This window comes from Muntiacus reevesi, chromosome 5 (genome assembly GCF_963930625.1).
Source record: "Muntiacus reevesi chromosome 5, mMunRee1.1, whole genome shotgun sequence".
NCBI classification, from domain to species: domain Eukaryota; kingdom Metazoa; phylum Chordata; class Mammalia; order Artiodactyla; family Cervidae; genus Muntiacus; species Muntiacus reevesi.
Window position 1 is genome coordinate 101,769,455 of NC_089253.1, and position 17,082 is coordinate 101,786,536.

The 17,082-nt window shown below is 39.5% G+C and overlaps 1 protein-coding gene across 3 annotated transcripts in view; it reads left to right on the forward strand.

Annotated features, from left to right (window-relative positions):
* Positions 1-17,082, forward strand: part of RABGAP1L (RAB GTPase activating protein 1 like) — a 657,985-nt gene that overhangs the window by 512,383 nt on the left and 128,520 nt on the right. For all 3 annotated transcript variants that reach the window (XM_065936086.1, XM_065936087.1, XM_065936090.1), the window contains one exon: positions 1,491-1,619. In XM_065936086.1, the coding sequence (XP_065792158.1) occupies positions 1,491-1,619 (129 nt within the window). The remainder of the gene's footprint in view (positions 1-1,490; positions 1,620-17,082) is intronic.

Genomic DNA, 17,082 nt, shown 5'->3' on the forward strand with positions numbered 1-17,082 from the left:
AAGTTATTATCATAGTGAAGATGTGGAAGAAGAGTATTCCAGACAGAGATAACAGGCAATAGCCTTCAGTTAGGAATGAACTCAGTGTGTACAAAAAAAAACAAACAAAACAAAACCCAAACAAACCAGAAAGAAGGCTAGTGTTCTTGGAACTTGAGACCAAGAAAAGAGATGCAATTCAACACCATGTTGAAGGGGAAGGCAGGGCCCCAGATCATAAAGGGTCTTGCAGGTGATGGTGATGATTTTGGATTTTATTCTGAGCAGAGTAGGGACCATTGGAGGGCTTTATGCAGAAGAGCAGCGTGATTTGAAAAAGTGTCTAGCTGCGGTAAGGAGAGGGAGAAAGAGGGAGACCAGCTGCGAAGTTACTGAATGACTCAGCTGAGAAACAGTGACTTAGAGCAGGGTGGTGATGATGACAACTTGTTATGAGCAGAAATCCTCTGACTTCCTTTTAGTCTTTCAGTGTAGTTGTTAATCAGTTTTACATTTGAATTTAAATAAAGTAAAATTTGAACTTTCATGTAGTTCTATGATTTCTAGCTACTTTTTTTTAATTTGTTTTAATCATTTTCTTTCTGCCTTTTTTGAAAATTAAGTGCTGACTCTTTAACACCTAATTTTTTTTTTTTTTTGATTTGACCTATTTCAGTGTACCCAGTATGCCTCAGTCTCATAATTTGTGTCTCAATACTTGCCAATGATTATGTGTAGTTGTTTATTAAAACATTTATTGCTTTCTTATTATAAGACCTTTCCCACAGGAAATACAGCAAAATATAAAGAAGTAGAAAAAAAAAACCTAACCTCACTCTTCAGAGAAACATTTTCTTTTATTTCCTTTCAGTCTTTTTTCTGTGCATGCATATATTTATAAGTAGTTGTTATTTCTTAAGTAAATTTTGCAAAAGTAGCTTTCATAAGAAATTCAGTAGGTAAGTGGTTTGCTTCATTTACTTTTTTTAGTCTTTAAGATATTAAATAAGTTCTTATTTTCTTCATTTGAGCTGTTATTGTCATTAATTGAAAAGTCATCCTCTCATTAGGTGTTTGTTATGTAACTCTTCTGTGCTTTAATTGTACTGTCTGTGTCTTCAGCCAGCTTTGTTTAAAAAATCCTTAAAATGCCCACTAAGTTGAAATCACAGATGTGTCCCAGAGTTCAAATTTTTTCCTTTTTCTGGCATTTTTCTTTTCCCAGAGCCATAGTGTGGTTAGCTTTGCCAGGATCCATCATTCTATTCTAGAGGTTATATAAATTAAATATGTTAACCTGTTAATTAATCCCTTTGTCACTTCTAGGATTTACGGTGACTTATTCAGCTTATACTAAAGCAGTTAGAAGTCTCTTCCTAAAAATTTTTGGACCTCACCTAGATCTTGGCCAATAAAAGTTACATTCAGGAAAATAAAAATTCCTTTTGCAATGTGTTTGTTATGAATGAAGGTTAAAATGTAATGGACGATTCTTGGTGATTGTTTTGTAGACCTCAAAGGAAGATCTTCTGCAGGCTGATTTTGAAGGCGCCTTAAAGTTCTTCAGAGTCCAGCTTCCAAAGAGGTACAGGGCAGAGGAAAATGCACGAAGGCTAATGGAGCAGGCTTGCAACATTAAGGTATGATGTATGAATTTATAGGTAACAAAGGTGGAGCCTGAATGCAGACTAACATGGCAAATGATGTAAAACCCTCTGTTTGTTGCTGGATTTTGACTGTGTTGAAGGTGATGTGTGGTATCTGACCTAGTCTCTCTCAGACGTTTTTGTCAAGGTGGTCTGTATCTATAGTGGCTGTATCTTCTAGTAGGACTTAGAGTGAACCTTGACTGGTTCAGATCGTAACAAGAGGAAGACAAACATTGATCTTACAAGTGGGCCTCTAGAGTAGCCTGCTCTGTTAGTGGTTTCCACGGCAGCAGACTTAGTATTTAGATTTTGCCATCTATTTTAAGATTCTTTAGGGCCAAGCAAGAAACGCACCCTTCCCACCAATTTACTGTTGGCTTGGGGATCTGTCAGAGGAGGATTTCTAGGTGAATTAGTTTCTGGAGTCCAAAGGGGTCACGTGGCTCCAACTCCATCAGGTCTATCCATGGGCTTTTTGTGCTTAACTCTTACTGGATTTTAAGTTGGGTAAAGTTATTCTCGTTTTCAGTGGCTGTTCTTGATTTGGTGTGTAATGCTTTCCAGTGAATTCCTGTGTCTGTTGAGGAGTTTCCTGTTAGATGTCCCATTGCTTTCTTCGGCTTCCTGCTGCTGCGCAGACAATGACTTATGGTGGTGGTGTTTGTTCCTACCTACTTACATTTTGAAATTTATGGATATGCTTAGTGGCCATCTTTGATGGCAGATGTTGTCCATGGGTTTCTGGTTTGCTACGTAATTTCTCTCTGGTTTTTGTTCTGTTTTGTTGTTCAATATGAATTCTTTAATCCAGTTGTTATTTTTTGATGTGGGGGCAAAAATAGAACTTAAAAAAACTAGATGAAAGAATCAAATAAGTTTTAGAGGTGTTTGTTGATGATCATAGTCAGAAAGTTGATAATTTCCTGATACAGAAAAATTATACAATCAAGTTTTATAATAATTTTAATTAATTTGGGACTTCTTTTATAATGAATCCAGTAATTCACCAGCATCCATCATAGTGCCAATTTGTTTCTGTTCCTTTACAGAACTAAGTTAAATAAGCTTGATTGTGAGTTTAACAAAACTAAGCTAAATAAATTTGGTTATGAGTTAAAGAAAAGAAAAGCACCCTGCGTAGGCCGTGCTTTCCTTTCTCTAGGGGATTTGGAAAGCTCTGTCTTGACCTGCCCATTTCCATCCCACACCTGACAGATATATGTGATATACTGCTCCTTATCACATGTCTTACAAAACTAAACAAATTTTATAAATAACTTGAAATAGAAATCTCTATTTAGAGAATTGTGGTGTCAAGGCAAGATAGCGCTTTTTAAGGTTTTTTTTAATCTATGTTTGTTTTTTGGGCTGGGCTGGGTCTTTGTTGCGGTGCGGGCTCTCTAGCTGCAGTGCTTGGGCTTAGTTGCCCTGAAGCCTGTGGGGTCATAGTTCCCCGACCAGGGATTGAACCCACATCCCCTGCACTAGAAGAAAGATTCTTAACCACTGGGGTAGTACCAAGATAGTACATTCAAAAAAAAATTTGGAACCAATTTACTGATGTAAGTTCTTGTACCTTTGGAATATTCTAGGAAATCTTAACCTAACCATGACAAAAGTACAAATTTGTTTTCTGAACATAGATCCCAGGTCTTGCAGACTTTACATTCTTGCAGAAGGAAATAGACAGCAGTAACCAATGAACATAATAAAGAATATACTTAATATGTCAGAAGGTGATAAATAGCTATCAAAAGAGAAAAAGTAGGGCAAAATAAGCAAGATTGGGATGATAGGGAGAAGGAGCATTACAGTTAGATACAGTTAGATAGAGTAGATCTCATTGAAGGTAGAGATGAGTTAGTCATGGAGATGTCTGGGGGAGGAGCACTGCAGCAGAGGCAACAGCTGATTCAGAGTCCCCAAGGCTGGCTCATGCCAAGTAAGACCAGTGTAGAGCTGGAATGAAGTGAATGAAAACAAGGGCAATAGGAGAGGAAGTTAGCTCACAAGGCCACTGTAAGGGCGTAGGCTTTGCTTTGTATGGAAGAGCCCTTGCAGGATTTTGAGTGAAAGAGTAAGAAAATCTGTCTGAGGTTTTGGAGGATCACAGTGCCTACTGTGTTGAAAACAGATAAGAGGAAGGTACAAGTAGAAGTAGGGAGATCAGATGTGGGTTTGCAGTAATCCTCTTGAGAAACGATGACAGATGACCAGGCTGATCATAATGGGGAGAGACACAGAATGGAAGTGCTTGGAACCTGGACATATTCTGAAAGAGAACTGACAGGACTTCATGATGTATTAAACATGGGTGTGAGAGGGAAAAAGGAGCCAAAATGATTCCACAGATTGGGGATGAGGCAGTTATAAGAGAGAATAGCCATTGGCTTATTAAGCTCATGACTGAAAATGTGCTTTGATACAGACTTCCCTTTAGCACAATGCCCACTGTAACCCTTTCTTTTTTTTGGTGTCCTTAGACTTGTGTTTGAATTTTAAGTTATTTTAAACTAAATTCTAAATGTTCAAAAATGTAACTCAATGTTGAATGTAAGTAACTCAGGAGAAAAAGTTTACATTGTCTTCCAAATGAACTCTGTATTCAAAGAGATCATTTTCCAAAGGTATTAAGAAAGATAGACCTCTAAAGTCTTCATCCTGAAATGCAAACTTTTAAACCCTTTTTGACTTTTATTTGATTAAGATCATCAGATGACTAAGCAGAAGCCACGTTTGTCTGTAAATGTTGAAAATACATTCCAATGGTCATGGTGACTGAATTTTGTGGGTGGAAGGTTTGAAAGATAGACTTCATTCAGTCTATTGTTCCTGAGCTGTCAGAAGGAAGTACTATAACCTGGGGCAATGCTGTAGGGACCTATTAAAATAAAACATTCATTTCTAAGAGAAAGAGAGTAGAGAGTTAAGAGGTATAGGTAAATGTTTTCAAGGGAAATCTAGAATGATGGGGAAATCACTGAAAACAAAAAACCCAGGAAAGTGATTTTAAAATATGAAATGTAACAGGGAAAGACTTTTGCCCAGTATAATTTATGAAGCTCCTCAGAGGATGGAGGTAACTAACAGTTGTCAAGCCAGAAACATGAGATCTGAAAGACACTGAAACATAAATGTCAGAAAACAAGTTCAAAAAAAGAAAAAAAAGAAAACAAGTTCAAAATATGATCTGAATGGATTGTTCCTGGGATGAAAGTGCTGTGTGCAGCCACAGTGATTTATTTGCACATGAACAGATAGATAAGAATTCTTTAAAAAATAATAATAGGGTTGTTATTTTGTTTTGTCTATTTTGTTAGTTTTTTGTGTTTTCTAAGGAGAGTAACTTTTTCTTAGCCACATAAACCAATACCCACAGGGTTGTTTGGTTGCTGGTTGGTCAGTCACTGTTGTATGTGACTCTTTCCAACCCCATGGACTGTAGCCCACCAGGCTCCTCTATCCATGGGGTTTTCCAGGCAAGAATATTGGAGTGGGTAGCCATTTCCTTCTCCACCGAGTCTTCCCAGATTAGGGATCAAACCCATAGCTCCTGCCTGGGCAGGCAGATTCTTACCACTGAGCCACCAGGGAAGCCCACCCACAGGAACACCATTTTAATTTATAACATGATTGTGAGGTGGGTGTGAGGTTTAGTTGAAAGAAGGAAGGCATAAATAGTACAGTATTCAGGGTTTATGCTGGGACTAGAAGGTAGATCTCCAACATAAAAATTTAAGATTGTTAACCAACACCTACATTTTTTCCCCCATTTATTTTTATCAGTTGGAGGCCAATTACTTTACAGTATTGTAGTGGTTTTTGCCATACATTGACATCTAACACCTGCATTTTGAAATAGCCTTTATGTCAAGACCTTAAACATTCATACATACTCACGCATGTATACCTGAAGTGACACTTATGGTTATAATGTATGAAGCACTCTGATGTTTTTTCTTCTACTGTATTATATTCTATTTCATTTTAAACTTCTCTCCTTCCCCTTCCAAATCCCCAAACCAGAAAGCTAGTCACAACCCACTAAGTGGATTTCACAGCAGCTTACAGTTTTGAAAAAGAACTCAGGCTGTTCCACTACTGGTCCCTCCTCCCCTTCCCCCATTCTGATAGACTGCAACTGTAAAAGGTTGTGGAGGGTGAGGTGTTACACTGAATAATGAAAGTGGGAGTCTGGCAAGGATGTGAGTCATCGTGCCATCTTTATAGCAGCATATGCCGGCAACTGGAAACGTTAGGAAATGATGGACTTACAGACCAAATCTCCGTATTAGAGGGAACATTTAAAGAGAAAGGCAGCTATGGTATGGAATAGGCAAAAAAGTTGAACTCATGATTTCTTATCCACAACCTGTTTAAGATTAAGAAAAGAACTTCTGTTGAAAGTAATCCATTTTTTAAAATTTTAATTACTTCTATAGTATTTGTATATGATCATATAGTCTTTGGACATGTTCTCATTTAATTACCCTTCAAAATGAATCAGTCCTCTAATTCAAAGGAACTGGGTAACCAGTAATTTCAGTCAACTGACTGGTTTTAAAATAAATGCAACAGTTATAGGTAAAAAATAACTTGGAAGCTCTGTGTGTTGATAACAGGATTTATTGATAAAGCACATTGGATTTGATAAATAACTTTATTCATCTGAAACCTGTGTGATACTAAATATCAGGAATATTTTTGGTGTTTTTTTTAAAATTTACTAACATGACTTTAAATCATTCTGATTTTCCTTCTGTTCCTATGATCCAACCAGGCTAAAATGAGAAAATATGTTTACCCATCGACTTTACTTTGAAAAATCACTTCGTTACTAATATATGAATATCTTGCACTTTCACAAGAAGGCAAATTTTGTTGAATATCATTACTCAGTTGTTAGCATATAGTTTAAAATTTTGCTATTGGAGAGCTTCTTAAACTTGGATCTTGGCTTCATGGACTCTGAGTCACTAGAAATTTGAATTTCCTTATTTAACCTTCTAAGTATCCTGTGTTTCCTAGTGAGACAATATATAACATTTATTGGATTCTTAAAGGCAACTCAGTGGCTCAAAGAAGTTAACTTTTGTGTTGTGGGATCATCTTAAGCATATTAAGAAAATAGATATTTCTTTAGAGCATAAGAATTTATAAATGTACCTATACATATTCAAGTATATATATATCAGTTCAGTCCCTCAATTGTGTCCGACTCTTTGCAACCCCATGGTCTGTGCCACAGACTTCCCTGTTCATCACCAGCTCCCAAAGCTTGCTCAAACTCATGTCCATTGAGTCGATGATGCCATCCAACCGTCTCATCCTCTGCCATCCCCTCTCCTCCTGCCTTCAATCTTTCCCAGCATCAGGGTCTTTTTCCAATGAGTCAGTTCTTCACATCAGGCGGCCAAAGCATTGGATCTTCTGCTTCAGCATCAGTCTTTCCAGTGTATATTCAGGACTGATTTCCTTTGGGATTGACTGGTTTGATCTCCTTGCAGTCCAAATATACATATAATCTTTATAATTGTTCTTGTTATGGTTTTTTTTTTTTTTGCATACTTTCATTCAACATTAGTCACATATTGTATTAGGTTAAATTGATTAAATGACCATTCTCGTTGGTTAAATGCATGCTAAGTTGTTTCAGTTGTGTCTGACTCTCTGCGGCCCTCTGGACTGTAGCCTGCCAAGATCTTCTCTCCGTGGAATTCTCTAGGCAAGAATACTGGAATGGATTGCCAATTCCTTATTCAGGGGATCATCAACCTAGGTTCGAACCTGTGTCTCTTATATCTCCTGCACTGGGAGGCAGCTTCTTTACCACTGGCGCCATTTGGTCAAAAACTGCCAGTTATTTGACATTGTATATGACTTAATTCAATATTTCATGCCTCCTTATGTTTCAAAGAGACTGTTTGTGTAAATGATGACATATTAAAACTTTGGCTTTTTTAAACATTGAGGCATTCATTTAGTGGTCATTGCTCTGATAAAAAAAAAGATGGAAAAAAAAAAGATGAATTAGAAGAAAATATAACAGAAATCAGAGTACTATAATAGGTTAGTTTTATGACTGTGAAAACCTTTCCTGAGGATTATTCTCCAAAAGCTAGGGAGCATGTCTTTTTTTCTCCAGTTAACTTTTGTTTGGAACAGTGTTATAAGTGCCACTGTTACGATGAACCCCATTAGCAGTAAAGTTCATCATCATCATTCAAAATATTCTTTTAGTAGATCTTCATAATAAAATGTTTGAAAAAAAATAATCTATATTACTTATATTTTATTAGTAAAATAACTTGAACAATATTAAAACTGTGGTCTGACATTAAACTAAAAGAAGGAGATTAGAGGGAAAAGGTCATTTACTGAGTAACTACTATGTACCAGGAGCTCTGCAAGAAGACTTTTCAGGGGAATTAACAGTTAAGATGAGACCTAAGGATTAGCAGGAATTAAGGAGGACGTCTGTGGCTTCCCTGGTGGCTTAGATGGTAAAGAATCCACCTGCAATGCAGGAGACCTCTGTTTGATCCTTGAATTGGGAAGATCCCCTGGGGGAGGGCATGGCAACCCACTCCAGTATTCCTGCCTGGAGAATTCCATGGACAGAGAAGCCTGGCGAGCTACAGTCCATGGGGTCTCTAGGAGTTGGACATGACCAGTGACTAAGCACAGCACAGCACAAGGAGTGCGTGGAGGCAGGGGGAGGGAAGTTCCATGCAGAGAATATGCAGAGGCTCAGAGGTAATGAGAATATATGGAGTTGTCCAAAACCTAAATGCAGTTCCTCATTGGAAAATAGGGTTTGAGGAGGGATGGAATGAGGGGAATAGATGGAAGACTAGAGAGATAAGCAGGGGCCAGACAGCTGGCACAGAGCCATGTAACCCTGTAATCCAATGGTAAGCAACTTGGATTTTATCCTGGGGGAAGGGGAATGGATTGAAGGGTTTTGAATAGGAGACATAAATGATCAGATTTACGTTTTAGAAAGGCTTTTCTGGCTGGTGTGTGGAAAACGGATTAAAATGGATAAGATTAGATATTGGTAACAGACCAATTCAAGAGTGGTTGCATTAATCCAGTTAATAAGTGACCAGACTAGTATTAAAGAGATGTGGACAGATTCCAGAAATATTCATGAGATAGAATCAGCAGATTCTAGTGATTAAATGAGAGCTTAGGGCAGAGAAGGAGAGTCAGTAATGACTCTCAGGATTCTTACTTAGGCAACTTGGTAGTAATCACTTTATGAAGGCAAGCAAAGGACAAACTACAAGGATGGAGGATAATGAGTTAAGTGTGGGACATGTTAGTCTCATGGTGTATATCCACAATCTCAAATTCAAGTACATAAAACTATCCAATAGGCAGTAGGTATGGAATGAAAGTCAGATCTGAGCTGAAAGTAGGCATTTGGATGTCATCAGTATTTGAACTATGGGAGTGGGTGAATTTTCAGAGGAGCAGAGAGAAGGGTTGAGGTTAGATTCATTAACATATAAGAGATGCTCTGAGGCATAGAAGCTAGTGAGACTGGAAAGGCAACACCCAGAATAGTGTGAAGTGTGAAAGCTAAGGGAAAAGGTATATTTTCAAGAAGGAAGAAGTTGAACTTCTTCCTGGTTAGTTCAACTAACCAGGATGCTTAGAGTTCACATAAGGTACTGAGAGTGGAAGTGGATGTCATGCAACAGTTAGTGATGAAGAGGTGCTTTAGTGACAACATTTTCAGTGGGGTGATGATATATAACGGCCAAAGATTCAAGGAATAAATGGGAGGTGAGTCAATGGAAAAGGGAAGATGAGACAACTTCTTCTAAGGAGGTTAGCATAGGGACATAACAGAGGATGAGAGCCAGCAAGCCAGAGCGTTAAGTACAAGAGATGTGAGGTTGAGATGAATTTTTGGAGGATGGGGAAGATGGCTTTAAATGCTTAAAACTCCCTCAATGAATCAATGTCTTCATATAGTATCTACTACATGCCAGGCACTGTGCTAGGCCCAGGGAATGCAAAGTTGAGCAAAAGCAGAAAAACTCCCAGAACTCCTGGAGTTTATATTGTGCAGAATATATTAATTATATAATTGTCTTAATAGATGTACAATTGCAAAAGTGAGACAAATGCTCAGAAGGGATATGATAAAGATATATGAAGAGCAGAGAGCAAAGGAACCTGACCCAGGGGATTAGGTGAAGCTTTCTTGCACTGAGATGATAAAGCACTTCAGACTGAAGGAAACGTGTGGATGCTGTGGGGTGGGAGGGAGTGTGGTATGTTTAAGAAATGGAAGATGGCTCAAGGAATGATGACGGCTGGTATCCAGGGGCCAGACCATTCATCTTCAAATAAGAAGGAAAGGTCCACAAGAGAAAAAGCTAAAGATTCAACATATATCAACAGAGACAGACCTCAGATCAAAGAATGTACTTTTTTTTTTCATTATAGCAGGAGGGACTGAGTAGATGGGGAATAAAGACAAATGTGTAGGTTAGGTAAGAGAAGGGAAGGTTGAAGGAAATTGAATTCTTATATTCCATTTAAAGATTTCTCTTATTTCTGTTAAGCATCATCCAGAACTAAGGAAATGTAGTAGAGTTGGAGATCTAAAGAATACAGACAAACTTTTAGATATTGTAGAGAATGGAAGAACTAACTGAGAAAACACAAAAGAATTCTTGGGCTGAACTGTTGGAGATCATGAATTCATAATGGCAAAAATCTGCAACTTTTTTGGAGTTTCTCTAGAAACACCCACCAATCCAAATATATACCTGAAGAAAGCAGTTCGTTTCACCTGTCGCTGAGGTTTCCCACCATTAGACAAAAGGAGGGCAGTGCAACCTGGGCAGTGGTGCACTAATCAGTCAGACCTTTGGGGTCATGAGAGGGAGGAGTAAAGGGAGAGTCTCTGATTTGTAGCTTTTGCCAGTTTCCAGGTGGAATACTTCCACCATGGCCAATTTCAGGGTACCAGTGACTTAACAACTGGCACATCATTTCTGACTGTTAATAGTCATTTCTGTTGGACTGGTAGCTTCTAACCCTACCTCACCACGGGGTCAGGGAGATGAGGCTCATAGCAGGAGAGTGGCTAACATGATAATGGAATAGAACCAGTGAAAGAGAGAGTGAGGACAGATAGGGATTGAGAGACTGTAGGACAGGGAGTGAGGACGAGGGACAAAGAACTGAACTCTAAGAATGCAGAGAGTGGTGGCCGAGGACATTAAAAGTCTTATTGGTGATTACCCAAGAGAAATGCATCTTTTCTCCAAAAACACTTTTAAGGACAGCTTAGTGACATTAGAAGATAATACTTACCTGTGCTCAGAATTTTCAGTTGGTAGCTCAGGCTATGATTTTTCCAGTAGTAATGTACGAATATGAGAGTTGGACCCATAAAGAAGGCTGAGCGCCGAAGAATTGATGCTTTTGGAACTGTGATGCTGGAGAAGACTCTTGAGAATCCCTTGGAATGCAAGGAGATCCAACCAGTCCATCCTAAAGGAAATCAATCCTGAGTATTCATTGGAAAGACTGATGCTGAAGGTGAAACTCCAATACTTTGGCCACCTGATGCGAAGAGCCAACTCATTGGAAAAGACCCTGATGCTGGGAAAGATTGAGGGCAGGAAAAGGGGACAACAGACGACAAGATGGTTGGGTGGCATCACCGACTCAATGGATATGAGTTTGAGCAAGCTCCGGGAGATGGTGAAGGATGGGGAAGTCAGGCATGCTGCAGTCCATGGGGTCTCTAAGAGTTGGACATGACTGAGCAACTGAACAACAACAGAAGCTCAGCTTTCTTAGTAGCAGCAAAATCATACAAGTTGCTAAATATTTTGCCAGACATGGCTAGTTCACACAGTTTGCTTCTCTCTGTCTTAATGAAATTATCACCATCACTACCATTTTACTCTAATCGTAGAGATTTGAAATGCATTGTAGGAGGAATAAACAAAAAGGGCAGAGACTGTAAGAGTAAGGGAAATAAGAGTAAGAGGAGGGCTCTAGTGCATAAAAACAAAGTCCTACCCTAGCATCTTACTCTTTCACACCAAAATCATCTTCCTAACCCTGCTAGAGAGGGGGCCACCACTGACCATATGTTACCATGGTAACTACCTGCCTCTGAAAACTCGAAGCTCTCAGTTACCCATATATTATACTATGATGGACCATTATCCATTCTCCCAAAGTGGGTTAATACAATTTGATCTTGCCTCTCACAAATCATGCTTTTCATGGACTGGAGGTAAATTCATTTGTCTGGATATTTAATATTTTTCCCTCTAAGAACTCCATATCTGTAACCATGGATTTGAACTTAACTGTTTGAAAATAACTTTCTCACTAAAGCAAAACTATAAAGAACATTTGTATTAAAAGCAATTTACCTCTAATTTCTTCATGCCATTTGCTATTTCTTTCTGGCGATTGTTGCTGTGTATAAACAAGAATGTAATCTCCCAAATAGAGGCTTTTTCTGAATTAGCAGTGAGGCCACACAGAGGCTTTTGTTGACTCCATGAATCTAAAATACAGACCGGTATGTGCATTGTGGAAAGGGCTCATGTTTAATGGAACCATATCTCGTGTTCCTTTCCTGTAGAGACCACTCACAGCCACAGTTTGGACTATTTGGTTTCAACTGTCATAGTGTTCTGCCAGGTTACTGTTAATTTTGTTATAGGCTACATGATGTGGTCATTAACGAATAGATAGTGAAGGAGTTTTGATATCAAAACATTTCTCTCACGTTTCCTTTGAAGCTTCTATTAACATTGATAACCCTTAGCGTGCCTTGAGATTTGGGGCATTGTTTTGTTTTCCTCCAAACAGCAATTAATACAATTTGATCCTGCCTCTCACACAGCAAACATTGTAGGAACGAGCAGAACATGCATCAATGTTCGCCATGCTCTGAAACAGTTCATAACAGGTAGAGAAAACAGGCCAGAGCTCCAGGTGCCCAAGGGTGAAAGCCCACCCTTCCTCTTTAGAAAACTCTGCTCTTCTGACCATTTCTAATCAGCCGGAATACATTTGTATCCTTTGTTGCTTCCGCTGTTTTATTCTACCATCATATCTGCTTCTCCATTCATTCTCTTTCAGTTTATTTAAGGAGAAAGCATGTAAACACTTTTAAATTAACTTGATGGGTGAACCTGGATATTGCATGATGAACTGATCTATAAAAATCATTCCATTGTCCTATTTCAAAGAAAAGTAAGATAAATGGATATAAAAATTGATTTTTATGTGGGCATCTCTTTTTTCAGAAACAGAAATACTAAGAATCAGAATACTTAGAAATTAAACAGAATACTAAGAAATCATAAGAATACTTGCATCTCAAACTTGGTACAGTGTCTCTAGAGCTCTCCACATACAATTAACAACAAAAAAGGACACTTCAGAGCTACTCTTTCAACTAGAAGTTTCCTTCCTCTCAAACTTTTAAGTATTCTTTTTCCCTGCAGCTAATTCACTCTCAACAGTCTTCTAAAGACTTAGTAAGACAAATGGTTATGCTCTTAAGTGAGAGTTTTCATATTTCATATAACTTTCTGCAGTGCTTCGCCAATTACCTCTTATCCAGTTGTTATGATTTATGTTTATCTGTGTAGGAGAATAAAGTTAGAACTCCTCTTCCTTCTCTGGAAGGAGTGGTAATAAATAACTTTCCTGTAGCTATTTACAATGAGAAGCACATCTCTTTGTTGAATTTGTTGCAATATTGCTTCTGTTCTGTGTTTTGGTTTCCTGACCATGAGGCATGTGGGATCCTAAGTCCCAAGACAGGGATGAAACCCACACCCCACTCCCCTCACCATTGTAAAGTGAAATCTTAACCACTGGACTGCCAGGGAAGTCCCCCTCTTTGATTTTTTTTTTAACTACTTGAATTCATGTTGAGATTATATTTAAAGTATGCTTCATAGTTTGCGTTTGGGGATCTGAATTAGATAAGAAAATAAATGTACTTCTCTGTGCCCCTGTTGCTGCTCATTGATAATAGTTTAAGTTTTTTTTTAGGTAACAGTAAAAATAAATTATAATTGTCTTAGGTATTTAAAATAGGTTAGGTTAGGAAGGCTGAGCCACTGGAACTTGGAGGTGTTTCAAACACTTCAGCTAAAGCTGTGTCAGACGCCAGTGCCCCTACTCTGGGGCGTATAAAGTATAATTATATTTATTTAGTTATTCATTTTCTTATTTCATGAACTCATGGATCCATTTAGCATTTAACTGGGAAATGACCAAATCTAATTATTTAATAATACTCTGGAGAGCTTACTTATTTTACTCTTATACCTTTTTCTCCCTCTCCCTGCTCAACCATGAAAAATTCTTTTCTTTTTAAATGAAACATATCAATGAGAATAGCAACCCAAAAAAGATAATGGAGATTTTTTAAGTGTTTTTCACATATCTCCAACTGTTGGTCAGGCTTTCTGAAGCTCCACTTAAAGGCAGACAAACTGCTAAGGGGAAAGGTATATACCTTGATACAGTTGTTGTGCTGTGCTATGCACAGTCGCTCAGTCGTGTCCGACTCTTTGTGACCCTAGGGACCTTAGCCCGCCAGGCTCCTCTGTCCACGGGGATTCTCCAGGCAAGAATACTGGAGCGGGTTGCCATGCCCTCCTCCAGGGGGGCTGCCCAACCCAGGGGTTGAACCCAAGCAGATTCTTTACCTTCTGAGCCACCAGGGAAGCCCGCTGTAGTTGCTAGTTGGGATTAAATGGGGCGCTCCTTTCTCATAGTCAGTTCCTCTAGTCTGGAGACATTTTATTGCTGCCACCTGTGGAAGCCATTTCTTTCATCTGGAATGTTTAGCCTCTTCCTTTTCTGTGCCCGTACCACTTTCTACCTAAATTTCTATAATATGTGATTCAAACAATTCGTCACTGTTATCATCATTATTATATGAGGGAATCTTGGCGTACAAACCACCTGGAGAGGTGGTAAAACGTACCACGACTTACCACTTGTCATGACTGAGCGAGACAGAGTGTTCTGTCTCGTCGTGCAGGTTCGGGGACGCTTCAGTCAGTTTGGCACAGGCCCAGTGCCTTCAGCGCTGTGTTCTTGGCAGTGTTTCATTCGTTCTCCGTGCCAGGCACTACATTACCCTCTACTATCCCCAGTCCTTAGGGTCACTGTACTTTTCACTAGCTCTTACTACCTCTTGAAGTTGTTCACTGAGTTGTTTCCTAACCAACAGTACTGTTTTTTCTGGGTCTCATGTCTGTCCCCCAATTTCATGCCTGTGGTAGTTTGGTAGAGCTGCTATAATAAAATACCCCAGACTATGTGTCTTAAACAGCAGAAATTTATTTTCTCACAGATCTGGAAGCTAGAAGTTCAAGATCAAGTTGTTGGCAGTTTCGTTTCTTCTGAGGCCTCCCTCTCTCCTCACCTTGGAGACGGCTTTCTTCTCTCTGTGTCCTCACATGGTCATTCTGCTGCCTGTGTTGCCCATGTCCTTATCTCCTCTTCTTACAAGGATACCTTCCCTAGTGGCTCAGATGCTAAAGAATCTGCCTGCAATGTGGGTGTACCTGGGTTCAATCCCTGGATCAGGAAGATCGCCTGGAGAAGGGAATGGCAACTGACTCCAGTGGTCTTGCCTGGAAAATTCCGTGGACAGAAGAATCTGGTGAGCTACAGTCCATGGAGTTGCAAAGAGTTGGACATGACTCAGCAACTAACACGACCACTACACTGCTGCAAGGATACCAGTTCTGGGAATCAGGGCTTCAACACGTGAATTTTGAGAACATACAGTCCAACTCCTAGCAGTGTCTTTCTCATAGTCAGCAGAATGCTAATTTTTCTGAAAATGTTCCCTTCTTAACTTGAACTGTATTTCCAGCATCTGGTGACACTTGACAGTTTCCTGTGTTGGTCAGTGTACCCAAGTTCTCCCATTTTCTCCTAAATTCTCAAATTTCCTAAGATATCCTGTTTTTCTCCACTATCATCAGCCCACTTGGCTGGCAAGGAGTTTCCTCTGGCATGCATGGTAGCTTGATTTATCTCGTTTACCCTGTTCTGGTGTGGTCTGCACGCGTTAACTTCCGTACACTCCTGTCTGCGCTGTGTGCTCTGCTTGGTTGCTCAGTTGTATCCGACTCTGAGGCCACCATCTGTCTGTGGGGATTCTCCAGGCAAGAATACTGGAGTGGGTTGCCATGCCCTCCTCCAGGGGATCTTCCCAACCCAGGGATCAAACCCAGGTCTCCTGCATTGCAGGTGGGTTCTCTACTGTCTGAGTCTCCAGGGAAGCTCAGTCCTGTCTCTATATAGGATCATATCTTATACAAACCATAAGCTCCCCCTATTCCCCTCATATCCTAAAAGATAGGCTGTGAGTTGTACAAGTAAATAAGTTACATCTTAGCAGAATGTCCAGTGATAGAAGAAAATCTATATTCTGTTGTAATAGAATGAGTATTTTAAGCAACACCATGATTTGGATACTGTTTAAGACCAAAGGATTTAGTTTATTTTCTAAAATCATTTATATACAACCTTTTATTCAAAAATGAACGTAAAATGAAAGTAGTCTCTCAGTAGTGTCCAGCTCTTTGCAACCCCATGGACTGTAGCCTGTCAGGCTCCTCTGTCCTTGGGATTCTTCAGGCAAGAATTCTGGAGTGGGTTGCCATTCCCTCCTCCAAGAGATCTTCCTGACCCCGGGATTGAACCTGGGTCTCCTGCGTTGCATGCAGATTCTTTACCATTTGAGCCACCAGGGAAGCCCTTATTCAAAAATATTTCATGAAATTTTAGGATGGCTTCCCAAGTGGCTCTAGTGATAAAGAATTCACCTGCAGTGCAGGAGACACAGGAGATGTGGGTTCAATCCCTAGATTGGGAAGATCCCCTGGAGGAAGGCATGGCAACCTTTTCCAGTATTCTTGCCTGGAGAATTCCATGGACTGAGGAGCCTGGTGGGTTACAGTCCAAAGGATCACAGAATCAGACACAACTGAGCGACTAAACATGCAGGGTTGTAGACATTACACTTGTAAGGGAAAATTTGGGGGGGAAATTTTGTTTTTGACATGGTAGGATCTTAGAACCTTCAGAATTTGTAGTTGTAGGCCCCTGACATTGCTTGTCTGGGCTATTGTAGCTGCCTCAGACTGACTAACTGGCCTCTCTGGCTTCCACATTTTATTTTTTAATTGAAAGATAATCGCTTTAAAGAATTTTGTTGGTTTCTGCCAAACATCAACATAAGTCAGCCACAGGTATACATATGTCCCCTCCGTCTCTTGAACCTCCCTCTCATCTCCCTCCCCACCCCACCCCCAGGGTGTTACAGAGCCCTGGTTTGAGTTCCCTGAGTCATATAGCAGATTCCCATTGGCTGCCTGTTTTACATATGGTAATGTAAGTTTCCATGTAGTTTATATCT